Consider the following 16,475-nt stretch of genomic DNA (forward strand, 5'->3'; position numbering starts at 1 on the left):
AACGAAACATCCGGCCTTGTACAAATCATAGCATACATGATGGATCCAATAGCCGAAGCGTATGGAATTCCACTCATCTTTCTACGCTCAGCAGATGTTCTAGGACACTGATTCTTGCTTAGATATGTGCCATGTGACATTGGTAGAAATAATACCCTTTGTTTCTTTTGGATACCCGATGAAGAAACACTTGTCAGATTTTGGTTCGAGCTTGTCCGAAATTAATCGCTTGACATATGCCTCGCAGCCCTAAATCTTCAGAAAAGACAACTTTGGAAGTTTCCCAGTCCATAATTCGTATGGAGTCTTTTCAACAGCTTTTGACGGAGCACAATTCAATGTGAGTGCTGCAGTTTGCAACGCATGTCCCAAAAGTTGTAAAGGAAGTTCGGCTTGACCCATCATTGACTTGACCATATCGAGTAAGGTCCTGTTTCTCCGTTCCGACACTCCATTCCATTGAGGTGTCCCGGAGCAGTCAATTCAGAAAGAATACCGCATTCTTTTAGATGGTCATCAAACTCGTGGCTAAGATATTCACCTCCTCGATCCGATCTTAAAGCTTTGATTTTCTTGCCATGTTGATTCTCTACTTCATTCTGAAATTCTCGGAATTTCTCAAACGATTCAGACTTGTGTTTCATTAAGTAAATATAGCCATATCTACTGAAATCGTCGTTATGAAATAGCTGAAATCACCTCTAGTTTTCGTACTCATAGGCCCACATACGTCCGTATATATTAGCCCTAGTAGTTCGCTTGTTCTTTGAGAAAGGTTGCTTTGTCATTTTGCCAAGTAAACAGGATTCGCATTGATCAATCTTCTCTAAGTCGAATGATTCTAGAATCCCTTCCGTTGAAGTAATTCCATGCACTTTGTTTTTATATGGCCTAAACGACAATGCCACAGAAATGTGAGATCTGAATCACCAGTTTTAGCCTTTTTAGTATTTATGTTATAAATGTGTTTGCTCGGATCTAGCACATATAGACCATTTTCTTGTTGTGCTGAACCATAAAACATTCCATTCAATGAAAAAGAACAACTATTGTCTTTAAATTGAAAACTAAAACCTTTAGAATCCAAACTTGAAACGGAAATAATGTTTCTGGTGATACTAGGAACACAGTAATAGTTTTCTAGTTCCAAAATAAACCCACTAGGCAAAGAAATAAAATAAGATCCTACGGCTAATGCAGCAATCCGTGCTCCTTCCCACGCGTAGATCCATCTCGCCTTTATCAAGCCTTCTACTTCTCCTTAGTCCTTGCGAATTGGAACATAAGTGTGAGCCACAACCAGTATCTAATACCCAAGAAGTAGAATTAGCAAGATTAGTGTCACGTAGATATTTTTATTAATTAATTATTTTATTACGCATATACAATTTTATCCAAAAACAAACACTCTCATAATTAAAAAATGAAATTCAATGCAAAATCAAAAACTAATCTTATCTAATACGAATTATATAAAATTGGTATATGCATAGGATTTTTATTTAAACATAACAATTTAATATAATCCGTGCATCGCACGGGCTAAAATCTAGTTTTTACTATGTGAGACTAGCTATCCCACATTGGTGGATTGCAACAGAATGAATAGTGAGATGCATATAAATTAAACTCATTATATTGAAATATTTATTCTTTATTTTGGACATTTGAATATATCTTTGCAATGGGTTGTTTTGATTTACCAAGTTTAAGAATATGTACTAAAACCAAAAGCAAAAGTGCGCAGAAAATCTAAAGCACCCATCTACTATTCTACTTTCTTGTAAGTATATTGTTCTACCATCTACTTTCTTGTAATTATTTGAAGCTACCAGCCTACCATCTACTTTCTTGTAATATCGTTTGGTGGAAAAGATTACTATGCATAATTTAGTGGAAAACCCTCGGAGTTTCAGATATTAAATCATGTTATGCTACTGTCAGTTGTTAATCGAGCTAATCTACCGTTGTAAAAGTCAGTTATACAGGTGTTGTGAATAAGAATTATAGAGCTCTACTAGCTGAGTAGAGAATGATTTGTTGATTACTGTAAGCGGTTGGGCACTTGGGCTAATGTAGAGATTAAGAGCTCCACAAACTCGTCGGTGGGAACACTGATGTCTTGTTACATGAATGGTTGCAATAGGTGTTGACTGCAAATAAGAACTTGGCGCTTTACATCTGTGAACAAGTCAGCTTCGAACAAACAGTGGTTCGATGGCCCATAGAAAGTTTAATAGGAGAAACCATATGATAAAATTGAAGGGGTAGACGAAAGAAAGGGGAAGAAAGTTATTGCTTGAGCTTGCCATCAATCAATTTTTTTTAAGGAATCTTTATTCTCCCACATCGGCAAAGATAAATAAGAAGCCAACTAGAAACCCTTATAAAATGAAATGCCTAGTATGTACACTGGATATGGCATCAAATATAACAAGTTTTGGGCCCTACACAGTTTAATACTTTGGATATATTTGACCTTTAGCTAATTTTGAATTGGGCCGAGTAGATTGGGTCCAGTAATTAAGTATTTTTATTTGATACGAGCCACCCACTAACTGAGCCCAGTTTAAATGTTACGAGCTTGTTTTACAGGCTCGTTAAACATCGAGGTCGAGCCGAATCAAGCCTAATTTCGAGCACGAGCTCGAGCTCTGTTTTCCAAGGCTCGCCGAGCTTCGAGCTCGAGCCGAGCCTAAGGTTAGAAGTATCGAGCTCAAGCCGAGCATGCCTAGTTCGGTCTCGGCTCGGCACGTTAACACCCCTAGCTTAGACAATCGATCAAGAGTGTTTGCTTTGGGAAGAACTCACTTTGGAGGCACAGAGAGAATTAGGGTTCTCTGAGTCTCTAGGGTTGAGTATGATTGAATTGTGTTAGGAAAACTTGGGTGAGTAGGTTATTAGAATAACCTAGTAACCAGCCAAGCCAATAAGGCCACGACCGGCCGGCAAGCCCACGCGACACACACACACGAGCACGCAGCCAGCTGGGCCGTGGGCCGCGCGCTGCTACTGCTGTGTGTTGTCTCGGCCCGTGCGCACACATGCAGCTGCTCGGCTTTGGGCCAGCTGTTGTGCTTGCGTTGCTTGCACACCGAGCGCCCATGGGCCTTGAGGGCCTCGCACATTCGGCTCGTGGGCTGCTCTTCGTATTCGCGACTTAATATCGTTCCGGATATTATTTATCGTTTCGTATACGACGAATCACCGTCGTACGATACGATTTATTCGTTTCCCCCAGCTTACGAATATTCGCGATACGATATACAGATTCCGATGCAAGGTCGTATCGTATAATACGTTTTCCAAAACTAATTCCGAAAAGCTATTAAATGAATTTTCGATTCATTTAAATGAATTTCCGATTCATTTAATCCGGTGATCTGTTACATGCGATTGGTGGACCTTGTAGGTTCAGTCAAGAGTAGTTGTGAGCTTAATATTCATTAGAACTCACTGATCGAAGCATTGCTCCAGCTAGCTGTTCCGATCACTTGATCTCACTGATTTAATTGTTCGCAATTAATCTGAACCTTGGTATTAGACTTATGCACCTTGGGCGAAGGACATATTTCCTTCAGTAATGTGGCTGATTTGTATTATAAAGAGATTGTTCGTTTGCATGGAATTCCCAAGACTATTGTTTCGGATCGTGATTCCAAGTTTTTGAGTTACTTTTGGAATACATTGTGGAGAAAGGTGGGAACCAAATTGTTGTTTAGCACTTCACATCACCCTCAAACTGATGGAAAAACGGAGGTTACAAATCGAACCTTTGGAATGTTGTTACGAGGGTGGTAAGTAAGATGCAAAAGGATTTGGATGTCAAGCTTGCTCACGCTGAATTTGCTTATAATCGCTTCTCCTACTTATGCTACTGGTCATTCTCCATTTAAAGTGGTATATGGGATTAATCCATATTTTCCATTGGATCTGATTCCATTGCCGAAAGATGAGTTGGTTCACAAAGATGTCGATGCCAAGTTGAAATCTATGATGAAATTGCACCAACAAGTTCGTGACTGTATTGAAGCTATCAATGCCTCTTATAAAAAGAAATCAAATAACAATCGCAAGCCTCGGGTGTTTGTCGAAGGTGATTTGGTTTGGGTTCATTTGAGGAAAGAGTGTTTTCCAAGCAAACGCATGAACAAGCTTATGCCTAGGGCTGAAGGTCCGTACAAGGTGGTTGCACGTGTAAATGATATGCTTATAAGATCGAGCTTCAGGGAGATTATGGTGTCCATGTTACTTTCAATGTAGGTGACCTCTCACCCTATCTTGATTGATGATGGCCTTGCTGAATCGAGGTCAATTCCTTTTAAAGGGGGAGGGGATGATACGGTCATGGATGAAGGTGATGGTCAAGGTGACGGTCTTATGCTAACAATTGGAACCAAAGCTGATTTACGTTCGATGGCTCATTTTGTGTGCATGGTGACTTGGATTGAGGGAGTCGATTGATGGTCGGTTTAATCAAGTGCGTTTGATGGTCCGTTTAATCAAGTGCGTTTGATGGTCCGTTTAATCAAGTGCGTTTGATGGTCCGTTTAATCAAGTGCGTTTGATGGTCCGTTTAATCAAATGCGTTTCATGGTCCGTTTAAGCTTAGCTTTATTTGTTTTCATTTAATTCAGTTAATAAGGGGACAATTGTTTTAATCCACTTAAATTCAGTCTTGTACTTAGCTTTAAATATTGCTGTTTGTAAGGAGGGTTTTAAGCCTTTGAACCTCCGAATTGGTGACTGAATTAGGAGGCTTTTAGAGCTTTGTAACCACCGGTTTTAAAGGCTCTTAATGGCTTTTAAATGGCTGTTTAAAGTTCTTGTAACCACCGGTTTTTAGCTTAGTGTTTAGGCTATTTATAGCCAGCTTGTTGAATGGAATAAAACAACCAATTTTGAAGAATAAACACTTGTTTTCAGTTTACTTTGAATTATTGATAATTCAACCTTTTCTTTGTTTTAGAAGTGTTTCCTACTCAAAGAGCCGATTGTGAGTAAATAGGTCTTGCCTTTCAATCACGTTTGACGAACTATAGGTCTAGCTTGTTAATCAACTATCCTTACTCATACAACAAGTTTTTAAACTCGTATCATTTGTGGTATCAGAGCTGTTGTTCGTGATTCTTACGAGCTAAAATGGATTTTGACGATCCTGACTTTCTACAACATCTCCAAGAAGCCTTGAAGAACGTTCGAGATGGGGGATTTTGAAGGCAACTTAGACGTGATCCACTACGGGTTGTGGATGAATTCAATGTCACGGAACTTCCTGAATTTGTTGGTGGAACAGATTCGGAAGCTTATTTGGAATGGGAGCGCAAGATAGAGCGAATGTTCGATTTCAAGGACATTGATGATGAGAAGCGTGGTAAGTATGCCATATTGAAGCTAGGACGAGGAGCTTCATTGTGGTTCGAAGGACTGAAATCCAAGAGAATTCGTGATGGGAAGGAGAAAATCACCTCTTGGGAGTCTTTGAAACGTAAGCTACGTAAAAGGTATGTGCCAAAAACTAATAGAATACGACTTATCGTAAAATTGCTGAATTGAGGCAAGGGAAAATGAGTGTGGCTGTATATATTGATGAGTTTGAAAAGTTGTCCTTAGTGGGGGAAATTGAGGAGATTGAGGAACAAAACTGTCTAGATTTTTAAGGGGTTTAAACTACAATATTTCCAATACCGTAGACCTTTATCCATATTCTGATTTTAATACTCTTTGTGGACTTTGTTTAAAATTGGAAAACCAAGGGAAAGCAAAAATATGGGGGAGTGTCAAGTATGGATGGTAAGGCCAACTCTTGGTCTAAATCCGAACCTATCTTGAAACCAAACACATCACCTAGTACCGTAGGTTCAAGTAATTCTACGGCTGCCCCAAAATTAGTTAACTCAACCAAAGAAACACGTCTATCTAAGGTGAGTTGTTTTAAGTGTCAAGGGTTTGGGAATTTTCAAAATGCGTGTCCAAATAAACGGGTAGTGACCTTGAGAGAAGTTGTTTAATGCCGTGAGGAGTTGTTTGAAGAGGATAAGAGGTTGGGGGACGTATTTGTGTTTGATGAGAGTGGCGATGATGAGGAGGAGGAGGGGTATGACGCTCCAGTTTATGACACAAATCTGGTTCTTAGAACTTCACAAACCCAAATTACATCTACTAATTCGGACCAACGAGATCAGTTGTTTCATACTAAATGTCTAGTGAAAGATAAGTGGTGTAGTTTGATTGTTGATGGGGGGAGTTGCACCAATGTTGCTTCTAGTGAGATGGTTTCGAAATTAGGCTTAATCACTACAGCCCATCCTAGGCCATACGCACTCCATTGGCTCGATGATGGTAATAGTGTGAAGGTGTCGAAGCGGTAAGGGTTGGTTTAACTATGGGTTCGTATGTGGATGAGATTCTTTGTGATGTTATTCCTATGGATGCTTGTCATATTTTGCTGGGTCGTCCTTGGCAGTTTGATAGGGACGTGGTTCACAAGGGGAGAAGCAACGAGTATGAATTGAGAGACAAAGGCAAGAAGATTGTGCTAAAGCCTATGTCATCACAAGCGGTTCGATCCATGAGTGTGCAGCAAAAAAAGAACCCGAATCTCACCATGTTGGCTAGTGAACGAGAGATTAGGCAAGCTCTAGATCATGGATAGTTGGTGTATTTTCTCGTGGCTAAGGAAAGTTCGATCGAAGGCCAAAATTGGAAAGAAGGCAGTCCCATTGACGAGTTGCTTTTTGAGTTCAAGGATGTATTTCCCGACGAATTACCACCTGGTTTGCCTCCTATTCATGGTATTGAACATCAAATTGATCTTGTTCCAGGGACTTATATGCCTAATAAGGCTACTTATCGTTGCAATCCGGAGGAAACAAATGAGTTGCAAAAACAATTGATGAACTTGTGAGTCGAGGCTATGTTAGAGACAACTTAAGTCCATGTGCTGTTCCAGTGTTGCTTGTGCCTAAGACAGCTGGGACATGGCGTATGTGTGTTGATAGTAGGGCTGTGAATAACATTACCATCAAGTATAGTTTCCTATTCCGAGACTTGATGATATGTTAGATGAGCTCCATGGTTCGAAGTTGTTCTCAAAAATTGATTTGCGGAGTGGTTATCATCAGATTCGGATGCGTGAAGGAGATGAATGGAAAACGGCTTTCAAGACAAAACATGGTTTGCATGAATGGACCGTCATGCCATTTGGTCTCACTAATGCTCCTAGTACGTTTATGAGGCTAATGAATGAAGTGCTTAAATCATTTTTGGGCAGATTCCTTGTGTTATATCTAGATGACATCTTGGTGTATAGTAAGAACGAAAAGGAGCATCTGATTCATTTGAGGGATTTTTTTGAAACCCTTAGAGCTCAAAAGCTCTATGGGAAGCTAGAGAAGTGTTCGTTCCTTGTTGATAATATGGTATTCTTGGGCTATGTGGTTTCGAAGGATTGAGTGTCCGTGGATCAGTCCAAGATCGAGGCTATCAAATCATGGCCTAGTCCTAAAACTATAAGTGAGGTGCGTTCATTTCATGGTCTTGCTTCATTTTATAGACGTTTTATTCGTGATTTCAGTACCATTACTAGTCCTATTACTAGTTGTTTGAAGAAAGGTGCGTTTGTATGGGGAGAGGACGCTCAAAAGGCATTTGATGTAATTAAGGAGCGTTTGTGTGCTGCTCCTATTTTGGCATTGCCGGATTTTTCTCAACCTTTTGAGGTCGAGTGTGATGCTAGTGGTGTGGGAATTGGTGCTGTTTTGGTCCAAGTTAAGCGCCCCATAGCTTATTTTTCGGAAAAGTTAGGGGGTGCTTGTTTGAATTATTGTACTTATGATAAAGATTCTATGCCAATGTTATAGCTTTGGATCATTGGAGTCATTATTTGCATTCTAGTCACTTTGTCTTGCATTCTGACCATGAATCTTTGAAGTATATTAATGGGCAACAAAAATTGAGACCAAGGCATGCTAAATGGGTTGAGTTCTTGCAATCCTTTGAATTTTCTTCGAAGTACAAATATGGTAAGAGAAATGTGGTGGCTGATGCATTATCACGGAGATATACTTTGCTTGCTACACTTGATGTTCGTCTATTGGGGTTTGAGACCGTGAAAGACTGATGGTGACTTTGGAGTTGCATTTGAGAAATGTGAAGTTGGTGCCTATGGAGAGTACATGATGCAAGATGGGTTTCTTTTCAAAGGCAATCGTCTTTCTATTCCCAAGCACTCAATTCGTGAGCTACTAGTTCGTGAGGCTCGTGGTGGAGGGTTGGCTGGTCACTTTGGCATAGCTAAGACCTTGGAGATATTGAGGGAGCATGTCTTTTGGCCTAAAATGTTGGGCGATGTAACGAACATTGTGGGTAAGTGCGTGACTTGTGATATGGCCAAGAGTTCTTTCAAGCCCGTTTTGTACTCACCATTACCTGTTCCAGTTTAAACCAAAACTGTCTAGATTTCTAAGAGGTTTAAACTACAATATTGCCAATACCGTAGACCTTTATCCATATTCTGATTTTGATACTCTTTGTGGACTTTGTTGAAAATTGTAAATCCAAGGGAAAGCAAAATATGGGGGAGGGTCAAGTATGGATGGTAAGGCCAAGTCTTGGTCTAAATCCGAACCTATCTTGAAATCAAACACATCACCTAGTACCGTAGGTTCAAGTAATTCTACGGCTGCCCCAAATTAGTTAACTCAACCAAAGAAACAAGTCTGTCCAAGGTGCGTTGTTTTAAGTGTCAAGGGTTTGGGCATTATCAAAATGCGTGTCCAAATAAATGGGTAGTGACCTTGAGAGAAGTTGTTGATTGCCGTGAGGAGTTGTTTGAAGAGGAGAAGAGGTTAGGGGACGTATTTGTGTTTGATGAGAGTGGCGATGAAGAGGAGGAGGAGGGGTATGAGGCTCCAGTTTATGACACATTTCTGGTTCTTAGAGCTCTACAAACCCAAATTGCATCTATTGATTCAGACCAACGAGATCAGTTGTTTCATACTAAATGTCTAGTGGAAGATAAGTGGTGTAGTGTGATTGTTGATGGGGGAAGTTGCACCAATGTTGCTTCTAGTGAGATGGTTTTGAAATTAGGCTTAATCACTACAGCCCATCCTAGGCCATACGCACTCCATTGGCTTGATGATGGTAATAGTGTGAAGGTGTCGAAACAAGTAAGGGTTGGTTTGACTATGGGTTCGTATGTGGATGAGATTCTTTGTGATGTTATTCCTATGGATGCTTGTCATATTTTGTTGGGTCGTCCTTGGCAGTTTGATAGGGACGTGGTTCACAAGGGGAGAAGCAACGAGTATGAATTAAGAGACTAAGTCAAGAAGATTGTGCTAAAGCCTATGTCATCACAAGCGGTTCGATCCATGAGTGTGCAGCAAAAAAAAGAAGCCGAATCTCACCATGTTGGTTAGTGAACGAGAGATTGAGCGAGCTCTAGATCATGGAGAGTTGGTGTATTTGCTCGTGGCTAAGGAAAGTTCGATCGAAGGCCAAAATTGGAAAGAAGGCAGTCCCCTTGCCGAGTTGCTTTTTGAGTTAAAGGATGTATTTCCCGACGAATTACCACCAGGTTTGCCTCCTATTCGTGGTATTGAACATCAAATTGATGTTGTTCCAGAGACTTCTTTGCCTAATAAGGCTGCTTATCGTTGCAATCCGGAGGAAACAAAGGAGTTGCAAAAACAAATTGATGAACTTTTGATTCGAGGCTATGTTAGAGAAAGCTTGAGTTCATGTGTTGTTCCGGTGTTGCTTGTGCCTAAGAAAGATGGGACATGGCGTATGTGTGTTGATAGTTGGGCTGTGAATAACATTTTCATCAAATATCGTTTTCCAATTCAGAGACTTGATTGGTCCAGAATAAATTTAGTTGTGACCAAGTCCATTTAAGAATTGGTAATTTATTATATAATTTTTTTTTTACTTTTACGAAGAGATTGGTAACGGAGGAATATTTTAGAAAAGGTTGTATTATTGCTTCTTCGGAGGAAAAGAGAGAGATTTCATGCGTGATTGCAGTTCACGTTAAGTAATTTTTTCCCCCTTTTCACTTCATAATCTCTCGTGTTAAAATTTTGATGGGTGGATTTTACATAAAAAAATTTCATGCGTGATTAGGAATTTTGACTTTATGCAAAATTGCTTGATTCTATGCGTTAGACTTTAATGATGGGTGATTAACAATAATCCGACTTTAAATTGATTTAATTATCATTTTTTAAATATATTTTATTGGAGATATTAAAGGGTGTTTTGGTCTATTCTATAAAGGGACACCAAAAGTGTATGGTGTTCCCTTATAGAATAGAGATAAAATTAATGATACAAAAAAACATACGTACATACATACCCAAGTGTACTTCCGTTTCAAAATGATTTAGTCTGTTTCATGATGTTCTTTACATTGTACATTATTCTATATTTTGACATGAAAGTTTACTATCTTACCCCTCTTACCCCATAACAATTATCATTTTTTTTTACTTTATTCATTTATACTTACATCTACCCACTTGTTTTCACTCCCTTATTTAATAGAGTATATTATATTCGTCCATCTTTTTACCCACTCTCTCTTTTTTGTCTTACTATTTGTGCAAATTTTGAACTTAAGCACATTGTAAAACGGAGGTAGTATGTACTTTACCGGTCAGAATCATTACTAATGCATATTAATGAGTTTATAATCAGTTAAACTTTTAATCGACATGGTATAGTTTGTATGTGATTAGCAACTTATCCTAACTTCTTACAGAGATTCATTCATACCCTTGAAAAATTCAATAAATGGTGCGAAGTAAGTACAGGGGAGGCCCATCCCATAGCCCATGCTCGAAATGATTCTTTGGAGCTAACACCCATCTTTATACCTAAATATAACTTCCCTGTGTTCGAACGTTTTGAGCTCATTAGCCCAACCTACTCATCATCTCTCTCGTCCCAGGTTGGTAATTTCCATCAAAATTTATCTCCTAGGGCATTGTTATTCCCTGTGTTGCCGTTTCCTGTCTCTTATCCACCTCCCCCTCCAAACTCACCAAACTCAGGTAGCTCATTCGGGTCAGCTCTATCGACATTCCCTATCTCGGACGGAGAGGAAGACATGATGAAGGCAGTTAGGGATCTAAACTTCGTTATTTCCTCTCCGGAGAGTGGTGATATCTCGTCGGACCCGTCTGCTTTTCGGGAGAAAAGCTTGAAAAAATATGTGAGGTACAACAAAGCAGAAGGCGATGGGGAAATGTAGGAAGACTATAAGCAAGAAAATATGGAAGCCTACGGGTTTGTTGGCCATGGAACTGCATAAAGGTTCACTGGTGAAGGAAGTCTCGCTGAGAAAGAAGAGAACAGTGGAGAAGAGCATGCTGCGGCAAACGACGATGAAGCATCAACTTCGAAACCAAGGAAAAAGGTGAAGAAACAAAAGAAATATAAAGGAAAGGGGAAAATGAAATTCGGCTTCAGTGAGAGTGATTGTGGTGAGGACTATATGTCGAGTGAAGGGCAAGGGTCTGAAGATGATGATGGTGCATCTCGCCACGAGCAGACTTCAAAGACCATATGAGTATCCTAGCTTGGAACTGCTGAGGTGCTACTGAGGGTGCCTCTCCTATTATTAGTTTTATTAGTAGTTTATCTTAGGCTAGTAGTGTAGAATTTATCTTCTTGCACGAAACTAAAAGTAGTGTTAGTTCCCTAAAACGATTCTTTTCCCGTAAAGGTTATGCGGAATGTACGGGTAGTGATAGTTTGAATAGTAGTGGGGGTTTGTTCCTTTGTTGGTCCTGTAGGGGAATACAGTTAAACATAATAACATGTGCGGAAACAATCCCTAAAGCCAGGAAGCATGTATAAAGAACAGATTAAGCAGACTTACGTTTGAAGCGTGTTTTCCACGAATTGTCAACGAACACGAACTTAGAACTCCACTTGTCGTTCCTCTACTTGGTTCACCGACACGTTCAAATCCGTCTTGATTATCGTAGCTTAGACAATCGATCAAGATACTTTGCTTTTGGGAAGAACTCACTTTGGAGGCACAGAGAGAATTAGGGTTCTCTGTGTCTCTAGGGTTTGAGTAATGAATTGTATGTTGTGTTGGAAAATTGGTTAGAAGGTTATTTACATAACCTTACTAACCGACCAAGCCATAAGGCAAGGCCGGCTAGCAAGCCCGCGCAGCATCACACGGACACGCACAGCGAGCTGGGCCGTGGGCCGAGCTGCTGCTGCTATGTCGTGGTCTTGGCCCGCGCGCGCACACAGCTGCTCGGCCATGGGCCAACCCTGTTGTGTCGCCTTGCTTGCTTGCCTAGCGCGCGCGCCCATGGGCCTTGAGTGCTTCGTGCACTCGGCTCGTGGGCCGCTCCTCGTATCCGCGTTTAATATATTTCCGATATATTATTTATCGTTTCGTATACGACGAATCACCGTCGTACGATACGATTTATTTGTTTCGCCTAGCTTACGAATATTCGCGATACGATATACGATTCCGATGCAAGGTCGTATCGTATAATACATTTTCCAAACTAATTCCCGAAAAGCTATTAAATGAATTTCCGATTCATTTAATCCGTTGATCTGTTACGTGTCATTGGTGTGACCTTGTAGGTTCAGTCAAGAGTAAGCTGTGAGTTCAATATCCATTAGAACTCACTAATCGGAAGCATTGCTCCAGCTAGCTGTTCCGATCACTTGATCTCACTGAATTAATTGTTCGCAATTAATCTGAACCTTGGTATTAGACTTAATGCACCTTGGATGAAGGACATATTTCCTTCAGGTCCCCTAGAGTAGAAGTGTCCATTGTTTCTACTTCGGCGAATTTAATATTATGTAAGGCTAAGGCCGCTTTCGGTAATGAATAATATATAGCTTTTGTGTACAGTTCACCTTATTTAGAAGATACGCAGAGGGTGTGGAATGATCTTCAAAATCTGATAATCGTAGTGCACGGGGAGGGGGTAGTAGTCATTGGAGATTTCAACCAAGTTGAAATTGCAAGCCAGAAACTAGGTGGTACCACATACATTAGGGGAAGAGCCGCATTTTTAGATTGGAAATTTAACTGCCAAGTCTCGGAGGTTCCTTTTTTCGGGGCGAGTATACGTGGAGAATAATAGGGATGGGCAGGAACTCATTTTACAAAGGCTTGATCGATGCTATGCGAATGATGAGTGGAGATGCATGTACCCGGATGCGACGGTTTGTAATCATCCGATCTTTCTATCGGATCATAGTCCCATAATCTTGGAGCTTACGAAAAAACCCTCAACCCGAAATACACCGTACAAATTAGAAGCATGGTCCTTGGAGAAGGAGGAGATAAAGATGATGGTGTGCCAAGTATGGGAGGGAAGCATCCAGGGCTCTCAAATGTTCACAATTTAGAAAAAGCTACGGCTGATTGTGCAGAAAGTAAGAAAGTGGTGCTTAAATTTCGAAAAGACCTTGGGCTTGAACCAGAGTTTGTTCAAAAGTGAGCTAAACAAACTTCAATCATCTATTACTGACATAGCAGATGGTTCGATTATGGTAGCACAACAAAAGGCTATGTCTTCTCATGTAGAGGAGCAATGGTGGTATTGGAAGCAAAGGCAAAATGCAAATGGGACGCTTATGGGGATCAATCTTCAAATTTGTTCTACAAAAGTGTGAAAGGTAGAGCGCAAAGAAATGAAATTAGGGGGAATAAGTCCCCTAATGGAGCTATTCTCACGGAACCAGTGCAAATTCAGGAAGCTTTTAAGGCCCATTTTCAAGGCATCCTTCAAGGGTCGCTGGCGGTAATCCGGCCACCTGCCGGAGAGTGGTTACAAGACTTGCCCTCAATCTCAGAAGATCATATCGCAATGCTTCTAACCCCATTTTCTAATGCTGAAATAAAGAAGACGGCTTTTAGTTCCAAGCCGCTAAAGTCTCCTGGCCCGGATGGTGTACCACCGGCTCTTATTCAACAATATTGGACCCTCGTGGGGCCAGATATCTACGATGCGGTGCATTCTTTCTTTCTCTTTGGGGTACTTATTGAAAGAGGTTAATCAAACCTTCATAACTCTTATTCCAAAGGAGGCGAGACCGGAAGAGGTGAGCAAGTTCAGGCCAATAAGCCTGGGTAATTCGACGTACAAGTTCATTTCGAAATGAATGGTGAACAGGTTAAAGGTGATAATGCCTGATATTGTTGATGACTATCAGAATGCCTTCATCCCAGGCAGATTCATGGTGGATAATTGCTTTATGGCGTCAGAGTTAATGAGTTATGTCCGTAGAAAGAAAAAGGGGAAGCAGTTTGCAGCAATCTTGAAAGTCGACCTAAGCAAGGCATACGATAGAGTTCGTTGGGATTTTGTGGAAAGTGTTTTGGTGGCTTTGAAGTTTCCGTAAGTATTGATTCACCGAATTGTGCAATGTGTTTCAACTATGTCTTATTCAGTCCTTGTGAATGGGGAACCTTCAGATTTTTATGTCCCTACTTCAGGACTACGCCAGGGCGACCCTCTTTCACCTTATCTGTTTATTCTTTATATGAAAGTATTATCAAAGAGGTTAAGAAAACTTCAAAGGTTGAAGAAAATCTCAGGTTTGAAGATTGGACGTTATTCCCCAGCGTTATCCCATCTATTTTTTAAAGATGATGCTCTATTTTCCTTTAAGGCAAATCCATCTTCTTGCCGAACCATGAGAGCGTGCATTGACGAGTTATGTGACATGTGAGGGGAAATGATAAACTTTGATAAGTCTTGTGTGATCCTTTAGCCCCAACACGCCCTCCTTGTTCATTAGACTTCTCAAAAGACCGTTGAGTGTTAAAAGTGATACTCGCTTGGGAACCTACTTGGGGTGTCCAATGGATGTGGATGGAAGATCAACATCGCAACTATCTCTTATTCATGACAAACTCCTCCAGAAGCTGAGCTCTTGGAAATTTATACATCTTTCACAAGCTGGGAAGATTGTCTTGATAAATGGAATTCTTGTGGCTCTCTCGGCAAATATTCTCTCGCTCTATTTGATACCTGCAGGTTTAACAAAAAGAATTACCTCCACAATTATGAGGTTCTGGTGGAGCTCTTTAATGGATAGAAGACCCATATATTGGAGGAAGAAGGAGGTTTGGGGATTAGAAGTTTGGGTACGGTAAATGTGGCCATGTTGGGAAAACAAGTTTGGAGATTAGCCACAAATAGGAAACTACTCGCGAGTAAATTGTTCTTATCAAAGTATTGCATGGATCCAGTTGAGTTAAGGCTGAAAGGTAAGTCAATCTCTAATGCCTCATGGGCTGCACGAAGCATGATTAGAAGTACTGCGAGTTTGTAAGGGGGAACTAGAAGACGAGTTGGAGATGGGAAGTCAACGGATATTCTGGATGATATTTGGCTAAGCTCGGGAAAAGTTGTGCGCAATCCTAGCAGGCAGTGTGCACTGCTTGTGAAATGGGTTTCTGATCTTACAACTAGCTCGATATAGTGGAATCATTCTTTAGTATGGGCCGAGTTCACAGAGGACACATCAATAGAGATCTTTGCGTCGAAGGTATCAGTCGAGGGTATGCCGGATAGCCGTTCCTAGGCCTGCTCGAAGAATGGAGAAATGTCGATGAAGTCTGGATATTGGTTCCTGATAAGTTCACAGCATAACCCCCCGGTTCATCCGTTCTGGAAAGCTTTGTGGAAGCGTAGCATACCCCCGAAATGGAAAGTTTTATGTTGGGAAATTCTAAATGGGGCAATACCGAAAAATCCAATATGAGGAAAAGAGGTATTCTTGTGGATGGTTTGTGTTCGATGTGCGGTTTGCAGGAGGAGTCTGACGATCATTTGTTTCGAGATTGCTCTATGTCCGATCACATTTGGAGATCCATGGCAATGAGAGGCAATGCCTCGCCAGGTGTTGATATCAGCAAATAGATAATGAGTAATTTGCTTTTCCTCTTCAAGGAGGATAACATCGATGATGTGAGGGTAGTAGAGTTTATATCTACGGTGTGGGCCATTTTGCTTCATAGAAATGAAGTGGTGTTCAGAAACACTAGTTGCTCTTTAGCAAGGGTGAAAGACTTGATTAAAGAAAGCAAGGATAGGTGGTTGGAGGTGAGGAACCTACAGGCAATGCAGTTGGTGACAGAACAGGTGTTTGGGACCAAAATTGCGCTAAAACCTTTTGTTTGGACAATTCAGTCTTGTACTTAGCTTTAAATATTGCTGTTTGTAAGGAGGGTTTTAAGCCTTTGTAACCTCCAAATTGGTGACTGAATTAGGAGGATTTTAGAGTTTTGTAACCACCGGTTTTAAAGGCTCTTAAATGGATTTTAAATGGCTGTTTAAATCTCTTGTAACCACCAGTTTTTAGCTGAGTGTTTAGGCTATTTATAGCCAGCTTGTTGAACGGAATAAAACAACCAATTTTGAAGAATAAAAACTTGTTTTCAGTTTACTTTGAATTACTGATTATAA

The 16,475-nt window shown here is 40.6% G+C and overlaps 1 protein-coding gene across 1 annotated transcript; it reads left to right on the forward strand.

The window, feature by feature from the left end:
* Positions 1-14,163: 14,163 nt before the first annotated feature.
* Positions 14,164-15,929, forward strand: LOC130469994 (uncharacterized). The gene is made up of 4 exons (XM_056839546.1): positions 14,164-14,399; positions 14,498-14,599; positions 14,776-15,151; positions 15,822-15,929. Exons 1-4 carry the CDS (start codon positions 14,164-14,166, stop codon positions 15,927-15,929), a joined length of 822 nt encoding a protein of 273 aa, XP_056695524.1.
* The last annotated feature ends 546 nt before the right edge of the window (positions 15,930-16,475 follow it).

This window comes from Spinacia oleracea, chromosome 3, assembly GCF_020520425.1.
Source record: "Spinacia oleracea cultivar Varoflay chromosome 3, BTI_SOV_V1, whole genome shotgun sequence".
Classification (NCBI taxonomy): domain Eukaryota; kingdom Viridiplantae; phylum Streptophyta; class Magnoliopsida; order Caryophyllales; family Amaranthaceae; genus Spinacia; species Spinacia oleracea.